The 18,524-nt window shown below is 37.1% G+C and overlaps 1 protein-coding gene across 3 annotated transcripts in view; it reads left to right on the forward strand.

Moving 5' to 3' along the window:
• The window catches only part of MAP3K15 (mitogen-activated protein kinase kinase kinase 15), a 95,648-nt gene that overhangs the window by 13,768 nt on the left and 63,356 nt on the right, over positions 1 to 18,524 (forward strand). For 2 of the 3 annotated variants that reach the window (XM_074858681.1, XM_074858682.1), the window contains exons 2-3: positions 14,647 to 14,786; positions 18,139 to 18,162. In XM_074858681.1, coding sequence (XP_074714782.1) covers positions 14,647 to 14,786; positions 18,139 to 18,162 — 164 coding nt within the window. The remainder of the gene's footprint in view (positions 1 to 14,646; positions 14,787 to 18,138; positions 18,163 to 18,524) is intronic. The other variant, XM_074858683.1, reaches the window with a different exon arrangement.

Below are 18,524 nucleotides of genomic sequence, written 5' to 3' on the forward strand. Positions count from 1 at the left end.
ATCAAAATGCCTCAGGACTCTGTACAGTGTTTGGATGACCTGATAATACAAATTTCCAAAACTTTTTCTTTGAAACTGCTTGCCATCTGAAAACTTCACTGCAGTAGTTCATGTATTTATTTTTTCCTCATAGCATCTGAAACTTCACTTGTAAAACCATCATAGACTCTAGTGATATAAAATTCAGCATTCTTCTGGCTCCATGGCTCAAGCCTCATTTACAGACATAGGACTGTAAGTTCTTCCAATCATTTGCAATTGGCTTTTGCTGCCAGTCTAAAGTTGTAAACTGATTTTCAGAGTGACTAATATAACTAATAAAATTAATATAGTTTTTTTTACTGCTGAATTCTGATCTGTGACTTATAATACACTACACTCTGATCACTGGGGCAATGCAGAGAAGTGGTCCTAGAGTGAATATGCATGAATGTGGGGTAAAGCAGTCTGTCTTAGTATTATGGCTTGGCACTCATCCTCTCTGCAGAAGGTGCAATGCACAGAATTCAGAAATCTTCAAAAGGGAAAATATACTTAGTAGAAAAACTTGCACATTAATAAAGATGCTCACTGTTTCTGAAACCCTGTTTTTTTCTTTTTTAATTTTGTTCTTATTCTTCTTTGCTGATAATCCCGAAAGCTGACTATGTCTTTCCCCAAAATAAGTAGAAAGGGATGCTCCATCAAGAAGTGCCAGAGATTTCATGAAGTCTGTTTGGGATTTTGGACAATTAAAGTACTCATAGACTGCTGATTTGAACAGCAGTGTAAAAACTTCAGCTGTGGATTCAGCTGTGTGATAAATAGAACATTGCAAGAAATCAGCCTCAATACTTGTAGAGTTAAATTTACAGGAAAAAAGCTAATCTATCTCAGGATTTATTAAAAAGAGAAAAAAATACACCATCAAATACTTAAACTGAGATATTGTCAGCATCTATGCTGGGATTCATCTTGTGACAACATTATATGTGTGTATATTTTGAAGTGAACCACCCTACACTGCATTTAATAAATGCTGGACACCATGTTTAGAGGCTTGAAATCACAGTTTCATATGATTCATCGTGTCTGAAGAATCACAATTTGGAAGTACTAATATTCCTCAGACTCTACAGAGATCCTATGGTGATTAGCTTTGGGTATCTTACTTTTAGTTATAACCTTAGTTAAAGTAAGGGAATCTAGAGTGGATCTGCTGTGATAACAAACAAGCTGTGTTCATGCTTAATAGTCCCTATCTACACGCTGGAAGTAGGAATGTGTACTGTATTTATAGGATAGTTAAAGATTAAGTAGATAATGGGTATGACTTGCTTTGGAAAGGCCAGCTTCTACAGAAATTCTAGATTTTTTGATCACTACCTAGTGCCTTGAAATAGATTTTTCTCATTTTTTTATGACTTGCTTATTTTGGAAATTACAGTGTTCAGTGGTGCATAAGGATTTTTTCAGTAGCGTATGCAGTCTTTTAGGCTGGCATATAAAGCTCCTACTGTTTACAGAAAAGTTAAAAATAGCAGATTGAATCCACATCTGCCCAGCATCCAGAATATTAAATCAAGAATTCTGTATCTATATGTGAGTGCAGGTCTCTTGGTTCACAGAAAATGCTGTGGCTTTATGTAAACTTTATTTTCATTTGCACTTTAATAACATTGCCTTTCCTCAATTAACATTTTCTCTGTGCATAATTTATTGTGCTTTTATATGGGTCCTAAATGACAGTCTGGGAGTCTATCAACATAAAGAGGAAATCTGTAATCTAGTTAGGAGGTGGGATACCTCAGTTTGGTACGTGCAAGTTCCCAGTGCTAATGATGGAGATGTCTCTTGATATTTGTTTAAAAAAAAATATTTGGGAAAAATAAGAGTTTCAGAGTAGGGAAGTCTCATTTATCTTCATATGCTATGTTTTAAATTCTTAAAGAAAAGAATAAATGTCTTAACCCAGATTTATGAACTTGAGCGCACTGAAATCTTTCTTCTTTCCATTGTAATGCCTTTTATTTTTATTTCTTTTCTTATCTCTTACATTTCTTTGGGGGGAAGATAAAGCTCAGCATAATTTTATTTTTTCAAATGTTTTTGATATATGTTGTTGGCCAGTGTGTGACCTGTTGGAGATGTGCAGATTTGGCAGTTTTTTTCTGCACCCCAGCCAAGGTATTCAACATTAAATGATGGGTGACTCTCAAGTGGTTTAGTTTGGATAAATGTCTGAAGGTTTGGAGCTTATCTAAACCTCCTTGGCTTAGAAATTGATTTGCCTGCAGTTGAGGAGGAAGGGACAGTCTTTCTTGTTGAATTTTGTACTCTTCTTAATTTCACTTAGGCCAGATTATCCCATAAGTGATCTTTTTTTTTTTTTGATACCTCATTCCCTTTCATTGCCTTTTATGACCCAGTGTAGGAAGTGCAGAGGTGTAGGAAAAGTTAAATAAAGTTCACCTTTCTCATTTTTCCCCCCCAAACTACAGGCAAGGTTCAAATTAGGTTCAGGGTTGGAGTGTTTTTTCTGCGTGCTCTCTCAACTGGCTAGCTCAGCTCTAGTAAACATTGCAGTGGAAATAGTCTCATGTGATGCTTGGCACACTGCTAGTGCAGCAGGCAAGTGCGAAGCACCTGTTTTTAATATATTCCACTGTTTCTTTTCTTCTCTTCTCTGCTGTTAAATAGGGCAGAGAGATGACAGATTCTGTAGAATTAATAGGCTCTCTAACTTGCAGAGAAATTTTAGGAAATAATGTTATACTTAATGACCTGGTGTAGTGAAAAGTATGTATCATGTGAGACATCTACTTATTATGGCTGTCTAGCATCTATGTCAATATTTGTAATATACTAAGAGTATACAAACAGGGAAAATTATTGAACAGGTATCTTTCTCAAATCATCTGTGATGGGTAAGTATTTTTGTAGTGTCCTGAATACATAGATTTGGAAGCCTTTTTCAATCACTGATAATGAATTTGGGAAAAAGTGAGAAGTGAGTGACTTCTGAAATCTTCATTTGCCTATTGTCTGTGAATAAAAAAAAAGGGAAACAAATCTAGATTATCTAAATACTCTTTGAGAAGTTTTGGATGCTGCTTCATTAGTATTCATTTGGGTATAACGATTGAATGAGCACATGGGAAGCACAAGTATCTGTCTTTTTTTGAGGTAAGATTGAGGTATATTGATTGCTGTGTAAATACCTAGGTGTTATGCAGATGGAATACTACAGATGCTAAATCAGACTATTTGAGCTGTAACTCATGCCAAGGTACACTTGGATGATAGAAGGGAATAGCTTAGGTAAAATATTAGGAATTTTCTTCTCTCTAAAGGTATTGGGTTTGTTACAAACTACCTTTAAAATGAGGGCTCTGTTTTTCAAAGCCACCTTTTGGGTTCCGGTGGGGTATTTTGATTATCCTTTTTTTCCCCCTGAAAATCAGAATCTTAACTGGATGGTCACGAAGTCCATCTCTGAAATCTCAGTTTATGTCACTAGGCTAGCATCACGTGGCAGCTGTGGAGTAGAAAGAAGCAGGGATAGAATTCAGTTTCACAGGCAAGCATTCAGCTGCTTAAGTCGTGATATCACCCTTTTTCTTCCTGCAATCTTGTCAGCCCCTGTCATGGTGTCACTACTCATCTTCTGCAGCCACAGAAGCGGGTGGGAACTGCTTTGTTCACCACATACCCCACAGTCACTTGTCTGCTATGAGCTGTGGTGCTTAAAAGAAGTTTCTTAGAATGTTAAGATTCTTCAGCATATTCTAACAATAATTAGGTAGGGAGTATAGAGAGTTTCACACTATATATTGGCTTTTTAAAGGAAGGATTGTTTTTCCTGAAACTTGCAGTGTTTAATAGTCATTGCTTTTTACATTATACGTGGTCAAATGATGGATGTCAACCTACAATAGCAAATTGCTTTAATTTACTTTTTGTTTTTACTTTTGGGTGCATGCTTACAAGGTTAAATAACAGCCACTGTAAATTTAAGTACTTTGTTTTGGGACTAAAGAAATATGATTATAAAATAGTATGGATGACCGTATCTAAGAGGTGTTTGTGTGTGTACTATCTCAGCCCAGTCTTTTCTACTACTTACAGAATTGGATTTTTTTTAGTTACAGATGCAAGTGAGGTTTTTTTATACGATATGTAAAAAGTAAGTTTTCATGAAATTAAGTTTTTAACCTTTATTTATTTCAATTGTTGTAAAGTCTAACAGTTTCTTAAAGTACTTTTTCAGGAGGCTAGCAGGAAGCTGGTAGCTGATACCACTCACAGGACTGATTAGCTGCAGTGACAGAGCTTCTAGCTGCTATTGTGCTAGCACTAAGTTACGCAGAAATTATCAAGTTAAATATAGGTTGAGGGATAAGGGGAGGATAGAATGGGAAGAAAGAGAATGAGAGACCATCGGTCATGTGGAAGAGGTAGGAGTTGCAGGCAGGCATAAATCTTCATCTGCCTGAGCCATGAAACTGTTCAAACAGCTAAGATTCAAGTGATGAGATCTCTCTCAATTTCTAACCCAGGAACTTGAAGCCTATAATTTTACAAAGAAGTGGTATAAATATTGATCTCCTGTGTGTGTCACAACTTTCAGAATTCATTTATTAGCAGCGTGCAGACCTTGGCAGGACCCATCTGATATCATAGTGGTTGGTAACTGAAGAACTGTGACTTTGATTGTGGTCCCAGAGTGGGTAAATTTTCACAATGCTTCTTCAAGGAAGGGTGGCTGCGCAAGGAGGTGTGTACTGCATGAGTTTCCAGTGGCAGTGTGTGTGGGCATTCTTTTTTTCTACTGTGATCTCTCACACCACTGTGAGTTAGCTCCCTTAGACTTGAGGCTATGTTTTTCCCAGAACCTCACAAGCTATGGTATGAAAGGGAAAAAAAAAAAAGGTGAAGTATGTTACTAGCTTTGTTATGAATGTTATTGCCTTACAGGGAAATGTAATGTTTATATTTGGCTTAAAGGTAATTCTACTGAGAATTTAACTTGTGTAGAAACTTCATCCATAGGCCAGGAGGTTACAGTCAGTGCTTCAATGTAGCTGAACAATCAGATCATATGAGTAGTAGAAAAGACTCTGGGCTGAGATAGTACATGCAAAAACACCTCTTAAAGAACAGTCATCCACATAGCTGTATAATCATATTTATTTAGTGCCAAAACAAACAGCATCATAAGCTGGGATTCACAAATGAACTCCCAATTTATGGACAACTCAAGCAAGAGTTAGGTATTCCAGAGACTCCTTTGGAAATCTTAGCTGAGGGTTTGAATTGTGACAATCTTTCCTTTTCTTTCTCACAGGCAGAGAGACTGCAGGTATAGTACTGACGAGAAAGAGCTGTAGTCCTCTGTTGGCCACCAATTTGTTGGTCAGCTGGTGGGAACATTTACAGGGAAATATGTGCTGAGATGATACAATTCTTGACTGAAATGCCTTAATGGTTAATTCTTCGAAGCAGAGCTGTAAGAGTGTGGAGGGGGTTCATAGCACTGAAGACCTTCAGTGTGGGTGTCTGCAGTTGGCTTTGACTCCCTTCATAGTGGAGAGAAACAGGCACTTCTGGGCTTCAATTCATCTCATCCTAAAGTAGACTTCTGACAGATCAGATGAATGGTGCTCTAAAAGTGCTTTTCCTCTCTCTGTGTTGACAATGAAAGGAGTCAGGACTGGCTCATCTGAGACCAAACATCTCCCTTGTGACTCTGACCAACTCATTGCTGAAATCTTAGCTTTGGAAGGAGCAGCATTTCATGAGGCTAACAAGAGGACTTCCAGACAGCCTGACTTGTCTGACAAATTTCTGTTTTGGTGCTTGGAAGCACTGAGGCTTCTTAATTTGGCATGAGAGGATGTTTAACATTGGCCAGAAAAAATAAGTTCTCCAACACAGTCTCAGAAATGACTGGGTTGTTTTTAATGAAATAGTTTATAAAGAAAAAAAAAAACCTGAAGCAAAGACTGGCAAAGTTAAAAAGGACTGAAAGCAAAGCTTTGTCATAGAAAACATTAAGCAACTTCTAAGCTTAGGCATGCACTGTTTACAGTGAATTTTATATATATATATATTTGGCACTTCAGTATTACAGAAAAGTTCTTTGAGTATTAGTTCTTTATTTCCTTCTTTCCCTAAACTGCAACTGTACAAAAATACTAAAGTTTTCTGCTCTCTTCTGAATGACAAGTTATTTTCAGGTGTTTCACTGTTCCAATCATACAATATTTTTCTTCTTCATACTTGTGCAAAAGCGTTAAAAATGCATTCTAAGTTTGGATGCCCTATGTATTACATTAACTGCATTACTTTTCTTCCCGCACCAGTTCTTGTGGGTGCTGGTTGTATTCTGTTTTGGCAGAGTCTGAGAGACTCTCTTTAAAGATCAGTTAAAGAAATAATAAGCACAGGCATGCTCGTGACACAATTCTTGCTTTTCTGGATCAGTAGAACTGAATTCTTATTTTAATGTAGTGCCTTGCCTTGTTTGAAACTTAGTTTTACTGTGAATTTAATTATATTTAAGAAGCATCTAAAATGTTTCTTAAAGCTTTTGCTTTAAGCAAATCCTTGCTTCCATTTAACAAAAAAGTTCCTAATATGCAATTGCAGGGTAAGAATTGAAAGCTTCAGGTGATGTATCTAATGAATAAGGAAACCCCAAAACATAAAAATAAATGAGAACTCAAGTTACAGATCAACCGCTAGAACTGACAGTGTTGCTCACCTGCTGTAGTTTGTTCTGTTCCTTTTAACTAAGTGCAGTTCCTTGGGTGATTTAATTTTTGGAACAGATGATTATTTTGATATTAAGGAATATGGCACAAATAGTTTGTCATAGTTTAGAAAAATGAATAATTTTAGATAATAGTTTCTCCTGAGTTGCAATAAATGCCACTGGAGCATGAAAAATATGTTCTAGTTCTATTTTTAATGTGTGTTCCATGTACCAGAGGACAGATGAAAGATGCGGTATCTGAGTACAACTGTAAAGCAACACCACAGTGCTAACATGATTAGTGGCTGTAATGTTGGGGTCTGAATATAACCCTGCTGTGGAGTTTGTTGTATGAAATGGGTACTCATACAGAATTATAAAAGCCAGAGATGAGCATTACCCACTCAGTCTTGTCCATGCTGTTGTTTCGCGTGGTTGTCTGATTTTCACTGTATCCTGTAGATTGATTTTGCTGGATGGGAATTGCCAGTGAATGTTAGAATGTCATACGTTACTAAGATAGCCTCAGACTAAAATTTTCAAATGTTGCTGCCAAAGGCTGGTATTTGAAATTGAAAGGACAAAAGGTTACATGTGAGAACTGATCTCACAAACAAGGTTTCTTTCTTGTTATGACTAAAGTAAATATTTAAAATAAACATAGTTTTTTGTATTCTTTATTAAAAAGCTTTCAGGCTCTGTGTACATGTTGCTGTGCTGGTTTCATTCATTACTGGCTTCACTCCAGCTACCTGTGCCTCTGCTTCTTCCACACTGGATTATTCTGCTGGCTGCTTCTTTGGACTTTGCATTTCACCACCTGCAGGATGGCTATCCAAAAAATGCTCATTCCTGTGCCATTTCAGGCCACTGGGGATTCTCCCAGTGGTTTGAATGGAAGAAGTATGAGGCACTTTTATGATGTATACACGAAAAACAAGTGTACAAGCTTCCTTATCTCCACTTTCAGAGTGTAATCCAGGCTACAGTTTTCCTTGGTAAATTCTAACCATTCTGGTTGTTTAAAAACTGCTGTATTTCAGTTTTTTGCCTTGGGAGTTGAGAGGTTTGAGTTCAAGTGTTCCAAACTTTTTAGGTGCGTAGGAAGGAGGAGATGCCTTGCTGGGCTACATGAAAGGACTCTCTAGCATGCACCCAAATGCTGTGGTTAGGAACAGACTTGGTTGTCAACTCTTCTTTCTCCTCCTCCTCCATGTGGATGTGCCCACTTTCCAAAGGCAGTGGGTCAGCTGGCGGCCTTTGAAGTGCCAGTTGGACCACTTTGCTTAACACAGCTGTTCCCAGATTTGTCTTTGGAGGTGGAATACTGCCAGTTTTAGTGCATTTGTGTGTTAAGTGGAGCAAAGCAATCATCCTAATTGTTGCAGTTAGTAATGCTGACATATAGTGGAAAGGCTCATCTGAAAATTAAAGTTTTTTGGTTTCTAGCAGCAGTAGGGCTCTGGATTTGCGTGATCCTTTCAGGAAAGTTATTTAACAGCCAACTTTCCTTAGCCAAGAATGCTTCTTCTACTCAGCTAATACATAGTTAAAATTACTTCTTCAGCACTCACAGTATTCACATTCATAGAGCAGAATGACTTCATGGGGAAGGATGTGAAACTGCTTTCCAGAGCAAGATTTGACACACAGGAAGGAAGAAATGCAGAAGAAAGGTCTGATTTCCCCCCTTGTGTTTGCTGTCCTGATAATATTGGCTTTTATAAGGGCCCCAATTGTTATTTTTTTTTCCCCTCACCTTCCATTTTGCTAGGTAAGAGGAGCAGAACTGATACATTTTGGTGTGTGATGCACCTTTCTCATCAATATCTCATTTTGTAACATAAAACCTGTGGCAGATGCAGGTAAGATTAAAGCCACAACTGAGTAAAAGGCAAATGACAATATCACTATGAGAAGACAAATTAGAGGTGTTGCCTTGTTTTTGATAAAACAACCTGTGCCTGAAATTGCCACTTTACAACAGTCCTTTGTTTTCCTGAGCAAATAGACAAATGATGGATGAGCACATTTCAGAATTTTTGCCATTTTATGCCCAGGTTTTCAGAATTCCTAAAGCACTTAACAAATCCATTAGAGCTGTCAAAAGTGAGATATATCAAAGTTTTAGATTTTGCTTCATTTTCTAATGAGTGGGTGTAGATGGCTAATACACCAGAATCAGAATCTAATTTTCTCTGTTGTCTTCCCAAGATAATAATCCTTTAAAAATAGTGAATTAAAAATTATTTGTCCAATATTAAAGTTGTCTCCTTTTTCCAATGTGTGATTGGTGTCATTAATAAAACCCCCAAAGCTCACTGTTTTTTCTTCAGCTCTTACTATATGTGAAAGGAAAGAAATCTTTTTTCCCAAATTAATATGAGGATTCATACCTAATTTAATTCTTAAATTTCCTGTCCTTTGAGTTCTCAATTCCCTTGGCCTGTGAACTAAACAATCTTTCCAAAGGAAGTGCCCTCACTGTATCAAAAAGTTTCAGACCTCCAGTGTGCATGATTGTGTTTCCTTTTCTGAAGCAGGAAGTAAGCTGAAACTTGTAGTCAGACTCCAGCCACAACAGAATTCTTGTGCAGAAGTTGATTACAGCTTATAAGAACAACCTTCCTTCTTAAAGTTGCTTTGTAAGCAATTTCTAAACTATTAATTTTAGTGTTTATACAAAAGTGTGGCACTTGGTTATTTAATCTACAAGAAATTAAGCTTAGCCTGAAACATATGATATGGTTTTTAAAATGTTATTTAATGTGATTATAACATATACAAGTCAATATTGCAGGATAAATCATTACTGCCTAGTTGGTTTTTATTTTTTGTGACCAATTCTGGCCCTATAGCAAACCAGTGAAGTTAGCAAAGTTCATGCTATAATACTGCAAATTTGAAGAGGTTGAATTCAAATACTCTTGGCTTCAACCAGAAATTCCTGAATTTAGAAAAAAGCTGCATATTTATGTCTCGTGGGACTTCTATCTTCTAAGGCATCTTCTGGCTATACTAAACTGGCTATGCTAAAATTGGCTTGTGTTTAGGATCTAATGGAAGGCATTGACAGTTTGCTGGTATAACAAACTGTGCTGAACCTTAACAGTTCTGTTGGTAGTTACTACTATGCCTTATAGCCTTGAGCTATTCCCTCTCTCGGTTTCTGGGAGTTAAGGGTATATTAAAGTTGAGAGTGTTGTGCCTTTTATTTTAGCTTAAGTGAAAGCTGCAAAGGGTTCCTAGTTTTCAAATACACTTCAAATTTTACCATAATTGTTTCCCTATAAAAACTTTGGTATTCTTTCCTTTAAAAGACCATGCAGTCATGCAGAAAAAAAATTGAATGTGCATCCAGAAGTTATGATTCTTGAAGATAGTTATTAAGATATTTTTTTTTTCTTTAGGAGCACTGTTGTTCTTCTGAAGAATAACTTTGACAGTTTCCTCCAGGGGATTTCAAGGATAACAGATTTGTTTATTTACTAACTATAAAGGACACTACTGGAAATAGCTAATAATATGAAGCAATAGTAATATGAAGGTTCATAATTTACCAGGATGCTAGTGAATAACAAGGGGCAGAGTTCTGCATTTTCCTCTGATAAGGTTTCTATTATCATGTTCAGTGTGATTTTTTTTTTTTTTTTTTTTTAAAACTATTATGTATAGATAGGTTCCAAATGCTTAAAAAGTAATGAATCCATAATAATGGACTAAGCTTCTTGCTTTCCACATGGATAAGGCTGGATGGAGGTGAGCCTTAGATTAGAAGCTGAAAGCAGTACAGACTTTTTCTGACTTTTTCTTCTGTTAGGCCTCCTAGATTCCATTTAACTTTCACCATATTTCATGCTATTTCTTATTTTTCTCTTGTTTATACTTTTAATTTATAAATCCCAAAACTTGGTGCCAAAATTTTCCTTTTGTTATGTTATTGCTACCAATGTCATAAATCATACAACAGTCACATGAAGACTTGTGATGTGCTTAGATCATTAAATTATATGATGCCTTCAGGTGCATTCCAGATAGAGAAATAAGTCCTCTGGTTCTAACCTGTGTAATAATGTTTTTCCTGTTGAATTATTAATAGTTTCATAGTCTTCTGTTTTACTACAAGTAATGATCTCCAATCTTCATTTCAATTATCATAGTTATTTATTTCTTCCTCTGTCTGGTCTCTTAAGACACACTAGTGTTAAAATATGTAAACTGTACTATAAGAAATTATTTATGTGCCATTTGCTGCAACAATGCAGAGACCTAATCAAGACTGTACTAGTAATACTGAATATGGTAATGCACTAAAAAATATACACATAGCATAATTGTTTTACAATGGAAACAAAAGCTTACATATGAATATGGAAACATATGAACTGCAATCAGATACTTAATAAACTGAGATCAATTTTTGGGTTTGTGACAAGAGAACTACTTCCAGGATGAAAATAGTTTCATGCGCTATTACAACAGAATGAAAAGGGTTGAAAAGATTTCTTATGCTTAAGAAGAAATGAGGAAGGGCACATTTTTATGGATATGTTCTTTTGAATGTGAGTTGCTGCTGCAGAAACAAAGCTATGAATTTAAATGTTCTGTTCCAGAATCATCCAAAATTGGTGATGTGCAACATTAAGCACATCCCCACCCCTCCACACCCTCTGGTGGATGCATTGTAAAAGTCTTTGTACTTGACTTGAAAGCCTTCTGTCTTTACAGAGGGGCTGTACCTTCCACTGCTCTCTTTCCTTCTGAACATAGGAGACCATATCCACTGGTTGTTTAGACCTATGTGAAATGTTTCATTATTGCATAAAATTCCTCATTTATTAAAAGAGTTGATCAAAGTTGGCATTAGCTCCTGCTTCACACTTGTCTATAATGAAGGAGGTTGAACCTAAATTTGGAAGGGGAAGCCCAGAAGTATGTTTGGCTGAACCAAACATATGGAGGATGGGAGTTGAGGATGAAGTGTGATTGACTTCCGTTTCTATTCATAAATCAAGCTTTGTGAAGTAGATACTAGCGTTGTAGTATTTCTTTTTACATATCTTTGAAGTTTAAGGGAATTCTTACCTCTTTCTTATCAGCCATACTTAATATGTGGTTGAAGTGCAAGGCCCCGTGTCTGTGTTTAAAGAAGTGTAGTTGAAAGATTTTAGCATAAATCATAATAAAAATACAGGACAACTGAAACAGAAATATTTGTAGTGTCACATATTAGCATTGTTTAAGTGATTCACAAAACTGCCTACACCAAGAAGAGAGATGTGACACTGAAAACAGTAGTATTGGGAAGGGTGCTTAGACCCAGTGATCGGTGACACTGACCACCGTACTCTCAGCACTGCGTTCACTGGATACATCTTGGGGATCTGCTTCTTTAATAAACATTTATTGTTGGTCATCTGTTCTCCACCCACATTTTCATTCGTTTCCTGGGCTCACTGGACTCAAGCTACATTTCATTGGCACATTAGTAAAGCTGGTTTGTATGTAGATCTCTTTCCTCCCTGCTCCAAGCCTGCAGCTGTTCCTGCTGGAGAGGAGCTTAGAGAGCTCCCTGGGAATGCAGCTTCTCATCAGTGCTCTAGTCCACAGCCACTAGCACTTCTGATGCTCTGCTTCTGTCCACTGTCATTTGCTTCTGTGTCATCCCTTGATTCCCTAGATCAGACTGGATCCATTCAATTACCTTCCTGGGGCTTTTTTCACTTGCGTGCATATTTTTGTGATAGCGTCTTAAATCTCTGCTAGTCTTCAATTTGTTTTTATTTTATTTTACCTTCTTCCCTCCTGTGTTCATGAGGTGTGAATAAACAAGAAAAACTCAGGTCATAAATCTTTTATCAGTGTGAATGAATATCTACGTGAGGAATAATTACCATTTTTAATGCAGATACTTCTGTTCTTATGTTCATTTAATGTGTTTCTGATACTACTTACATTGTTACCTAGCAGCAGTCAGTAGAAGACACATTTCAGTTGTAGACTACTACATGTGGCAATGAATTGTGCATAGCCTTGTTTCAGTAAACTCTGTTACGGATCATTGCTCACATTGTATTGTAAAATGCAGTATCTGTGTGCTACATGAACGCATTGTCTTAATTCTTTTACCAGGATGGTGATTTTGATTTCACAGCACTCTGGTTCCGCATAAACAGTTTATACAAGCACTAAAAACAGTCCAAGCTCTTAGACTTTTTTTTTTTTTCCCCCTAGATGGTATTTGATTCTAGTTCTGCTTGTTAGTTTGTCTTTTGTTTTATAGATCATTTATGTTTTCCAAAATTATTTTGTAATATTGGGGTAATCTAGATTTGGATGTGTTTATGGAGCAGCAGTTTACTGTTTCAAGTCCACACAGTTTCTGTGACCCTACAGTGTGCGGTATACTAAGAATACAGAATACTGTAGAGAGCTGGCTAAACAGGAACTGGAAAGATCATCAGTAGGTGGTGCAGGATTTGAGGTTCCACAGGAATAAGGGGATTTTCTCATGTTTCCATGATTTTGTGTTGGAGTTTTGGTTTTTTTTGGGGGGAGGGGTGTGTACCTTTTTGTGGTGTTTGTTTGTTTTGTTGGGTTTGGGGTTTTTTTGATCTTGAATGGTGATGTTTTGGTCTTAAGGCAGGTCATTGTCTTTGGACTCAAAACATTCCTTGTGCTTTAACAGGGAGTCTGTATTCATTGCAGGTTTTTCCAAGAACTTGCATACTAAGTATTTATTCTTGTGATGTGTAAGCTTGGTAAAGCCTAGGTAAACTGGCTGCTGTGTTTGGATCTTGTACATCAGACCTGCTTTTAGATTTCTTGTTTACTAGTAGCTCACCCTTCTTTGTCATTCCCTGTAGGTACAGACACTGTTTGTTACCCCTTCAGAGATACAGAATTTTCTGCCCAGCTGCACTGAGCCTCTGGAATCTGTTTTGAACCTCAGACTCCCCTGTGGTTTCAATGCCAAGGCTCTAGTCTTATGAATACTTTGAATTTAAGTTCCTCCATCTATCCCATAGCAGTAAAAGCAGGCAGACATATAGATACAGACCTTTAAAAAGCTTTAAAGCAAAATTTTCTTAGGTAGCATAGAGGATATAAGGATCAAGGAAAAACCTCAGCGTTAAGTGTCCTCTTCTCCAGTTACCTCTTCTCTCTGTACTGACCTTTAGGCTTATATGAGAACCAAATGTTGAATTCAGAATCTGTTGCTTGTATCTCAGCTGTTCTGCATAATATGGGGTATTTCTCTTCAGCTTTCTGTATGGGTCATCTTCACTGATGTAAATTTTTTTACTTCCATTTCTGACAGGAATACTACCCAAGAACAGTGAAAGTCTTGCTCTGAGTACTTGTAGCTGAATCCCCTCATCTTGAACATCCTGCCCATAGCTTTTAAGAATCAACTTTCACAGTCATTTCTTTTTCTACTGTTTATAAATTTCCTGTTCTCCAAACCTCAGCCTCTTAAGATAAACTTGGTCTCAGTTTTCCCATATTTTCTGCTATATTATTGTTCTTAGGGGTTCCACCTGAAGGTTTGGAGCCTTCCATCCTATTGGGCATGCAGGTTGTCAGGCCTAGTTCAGAGAGCAAATGCAGAACTGCTTCTTCACCCGGGGAATTCCTGATGCAGTGATTTCAAAACCTCAAGCAGAATTCATAAACTCTGCCTCCCAGTTACTGTAACACTGTGATAATTTCCTCACTAGGTTCTTATCTCTTATATGAATGGTAAAATTTACTTCTACCATGAGAAAATTACCCTTATTTGAATATAATGATTTTGTCTGTTCAAATATGTGTGTAATTTCAGGATTTATTTCAAATTCTATGTAAGAATAAAATTGGTTTAAAGATCACTATTTTTTTAGCACTTTCCCCCCTCCCTCTCATTTCAGATGTTGCAATTGTGGACATGAGTGATATTTCCAAGCAACCATCACTGTTCTACCACCTTGGTGTGCGTGAAAGCTTTGACATGGCTAACAATGTTATACTCTACCACGACACTGATGCTGACACTGCTCAGTCTCTCAAAGTAAGGTTCTCACTTCAAAATCTGCTTCATTTCAGAAATATCTTTAAATACCTGATCCTGCAAATGTTTGTGTTTTTCTGAAACTTACACTGAATGTGATTTCCTGAGAGCTACGTAACAAAATCATAATAAGAAAAACAGCTGCTAGCAATAATAGTAATGCTAGAATAGTATAAAAGCTTGTTTATAAGAAAAGACCCATAGTATGGTACTGATTTTGCTTCAGATGGTTAGACTTGGAAGTGAGAGTGAAGGTCTGATTTTTTTCCTTCCTTTGCCTCTTTTAATTAGAGTACATGTAAAAAAATGTTATGGCCTGTATAATAACGACACTTGAACAAGGGCTGTATTGCAACCTACTCCTACTATTGAAGCACTTCTGTCAGATAAGGTTTGTATCTCCTAGGTGCTGAATAGCTAAGACTACAGGAATCTCTTTTTTATTGCTGTTTGAAGATAAAAAAAGAGATCTTTACCAAATCTTTTTATAGGCCTGTTGTTCATTTTTATAGTAGGATAATAAGTGCTATACACTTAAGTCCTGAAATCGCTGTTTTGGATGCAAGTTATATTGTGGATGTTTCTGTCTTTCTCAGTGCAGGTTCTCTTTGGTTTAGATCACATTTAGACTTTCATCCTCTGTATCATCACCTACTGCTGCTTTTAATATCATCCATTTTCTTGCTACCTTCACTGAGAGCAGCATTGTTCATGCTTTGTGGGTTTTTTCCTAATTTTGAGTTATTCCCCCTGACTACTTTATATTTTTCATACCACCAATGTCCAAAAATCCTTTGTGGAATTCTCCAACCTCTCTTGATCCTGTAAAAATACTAAGTTTAATCTCAATTTTGTGAGTCTCCTCTTTTCCCAGAAAAGCTCTGTTCTGTCACAGCTTCTCTTTCTTCTTTTCTCTCGTTGTCATTGATTTTACTCCAATGTGTCCTATGTATGTGTCCCATACTTCCTTTCTTCAGGTGGTGGTCCACATACACATTCACATTTTGTGTGACCTGGAGTCACAAGAACTCAGAGTTGGAGCCTCTCACACTCTGCTCAGAGAGCTTTTCCGTACAGATATGCACTAAGGCATACTTGCATGCCCTCCCTTTCTCTAGCTAATATGGGTGGGCAGGCATACAACTTTTCATCCTGCATCAATAATATACCTGTCTGCAATGAAATCTTTCATTTTTATTCTTCACTAACACATTTTATGCTGTCACTCAGATATTCTGATCAATTTGGTTCTCACAAGGATGTGCCAAAGTTTGGACTCTGTGGATGGCTTTGATTTCTGCACTTTGTGCCAAGCCCATAGGCAAGCACCTGCTCTATAACTGGGGTGCTGAATGACCTCCAGGGTTACATTCATCCATGGGCTGGATCTTCAGACTGATTGTTGCCAGAACTTGCAAGTCTTTGCACTGTCAGTTCTGGGGCTTTTTTTCTAAGGATGTAAAGCTCAAGGACAAGTCTGGGGGCCTGGAAACACTGGAGCATGACTGGCTTACTTAAGGCTAGAAAAGCTATTATCTGCTTTCATCCCTCTTCTGCTAGGAACAATGTCAGTGTCACTGATATCTTCCTCATCTCCCAGTTGTTTGCATAACCTCCTTGGTCTACATAGACCCCTAGCATATCTTACTATGGTATCAGAAGGCTTAATTTAAGTTGCTGAAACCAAGCAGAAGAGATCCTCAGAATCAAGTTCTAGAGTAGTTTAAGTGGGGCACTGGGACATGGTTCAGTCCTACCTTGATATCCTTGATACCTTTTCTGCAGTTGAGCCCCAGTTCAGTGTTGGATATCATTCAAATATGCTAATACACCTTCCTTAGGAATATTTCAGAAGGTAGATAGGGATTATTCTTGGAGTCTTTCAGTGAAGAACAGTTCATGACACATTTCATGGCTTAGGTCCTGGACAGTTCTCAGAAGAGGTCATTTCTCCCTGCTGAGGAAGATCTTTATCTGCAGTAAATAAAGTTCTACTGAAGATACTTGCTTAGCTAGGTAGACATATTAATTTTCAGATATGTGATATTGCAGGCGTCTAAGCTTTCCATTACTTTTGTCTGAGGTATTTTATTTAGCTTAAGGTGTTTAAGTTAGTCAGTAGTTCTGTTTAGGTACCTTAGTATGTATTTTTGACCATCTGCTGGTGTTTCTTTATTGTCAGATTTATGACTAATTTGGACAGGTTTTTTTCCTTTCCTTTCAGGAATGTATTACTTTACTTGGGTCTAGGTTGCGGTGCTTGCCTCTTAAGAGTGGCTAGCCTAAGTGTTACAAAGGCAGCATTCATGACTGCTATTACTTCTACTGGGAAGACCTGTGAAGTTCGGCAGCCTGACTTTATATAGCTTATTTCTTAGGACTCATCCTGAAATTCTCCCAGAGTTGCCTCTTCAGTTTCACCAATGTTCTTTCCAAAACAAGCTAGTTCCAAGAATATAAAAGAATATATAATCCAGATTTCAAGAGGGTCATATTTGCAGAACTAAACTTCTTAGATGGTCCCTGACATTTTGTCTGTTGTTGAGGAAGAGGGTGCATGGGAATGATCATTTTTGTGCAGTGATTGTCCAAGGGGATTTCAGGCTGCCAGATGTGAAGTTGCTCAAGCAGAATCATCTTAAGTTGTCAGAGCACTTACAATTAAATTTTATCAATAACCTTGCTTAGAAACAAGTCTATATCTAACGTTTGTAGCGTGGCTTACCTGGACATCTCTTTAGTTTCACCAAGCAATGTTCACTGGACATGCAAGCCATCACTAGAAGGAGGAGGAGGCTACTTACCAGCAACTGGAAATCTTTGAGGTCTGGTTTATGTGCCCATTAGTTTATCAACTGCCTCATAGTTTCAATTTCTCTCTTTAGATTTTGGGGTGAGAAAAATTAGGGTGTAGGAGTAGTGTGTTGGTCTGTGCCCATCCAGGTAGGAAAGGAGCCTAAGTATCTTAAGGATACTCTTTCAGAGAAAAAAAAATGTTCAGCTTTGAATGATTTCTGTCTCACAAATGCCTGGAGTATGGCTGGCTATGTGGAGTGCCCAGTCTGAGAAAATCTAATTACTGGCAAGTACAACTTTCTTCATCTTTTGAGCCTTCTTGAAACAGACTTCTTCTTTGAATCATTAATTTTTTCCTAATCTGAAGTACTAAGACTTTTCTTGATATTGTTCTGTCCCTTTACTTGGAATTTGCTGCTGCAGGAAATATGGATTATGTTGTGAAGAACACATCTGTATGTGTGTATATATATATGTATACGAGTTATTTTTATTGGAAATAATAATTGCCAGTAAAAATGAATAAACATTTTTATTCTCCTTTTTTTCCCCCCAGGATATGGTATCTCAGAAAAACACAGTAAGTATTAAATCCACATTCATTTTAAAACACAAATGAAGATACTACATTTGAAGCAAGTCTAATAACAAAGCTGACATGCATATATATGCTCTACATGATTGAAGGAAGTCTGGTTTACCTACATACAATTCAAAATAGTGGAAATCTTGTTGACTTCCTTTCCAAAGTAAAGCTAGATTAAAAAATTAATTTTCTTTAGAAGTTCCTTTTTAAGTTCTAGATAAGTGCCAGTGGATATATGTTATATATGTAGTTTGATAGATCAAAATGTAACCTCAGAAATTCAAAGTCTCTTTTCTTCTACCACTTTCGCCCACTTGTACAAATGTATATATGTGTATGATGCCTTAATAGGGCTT

Source organism: Strix uralensis, chromosome 2 (assembly GCF_047716275.1).
Source record: "Strix uralensis isolate ZFMK-TIS-50842 chromosome 2, bStrUra1, whole genome shotgun sequence".
In the NCBI taxonomy this organism is placed as follows: Eukaryota; Metazoa; Chordata; class Aves; order Strigiformes; family Strigidae; genus Strix; species Strix uralensis.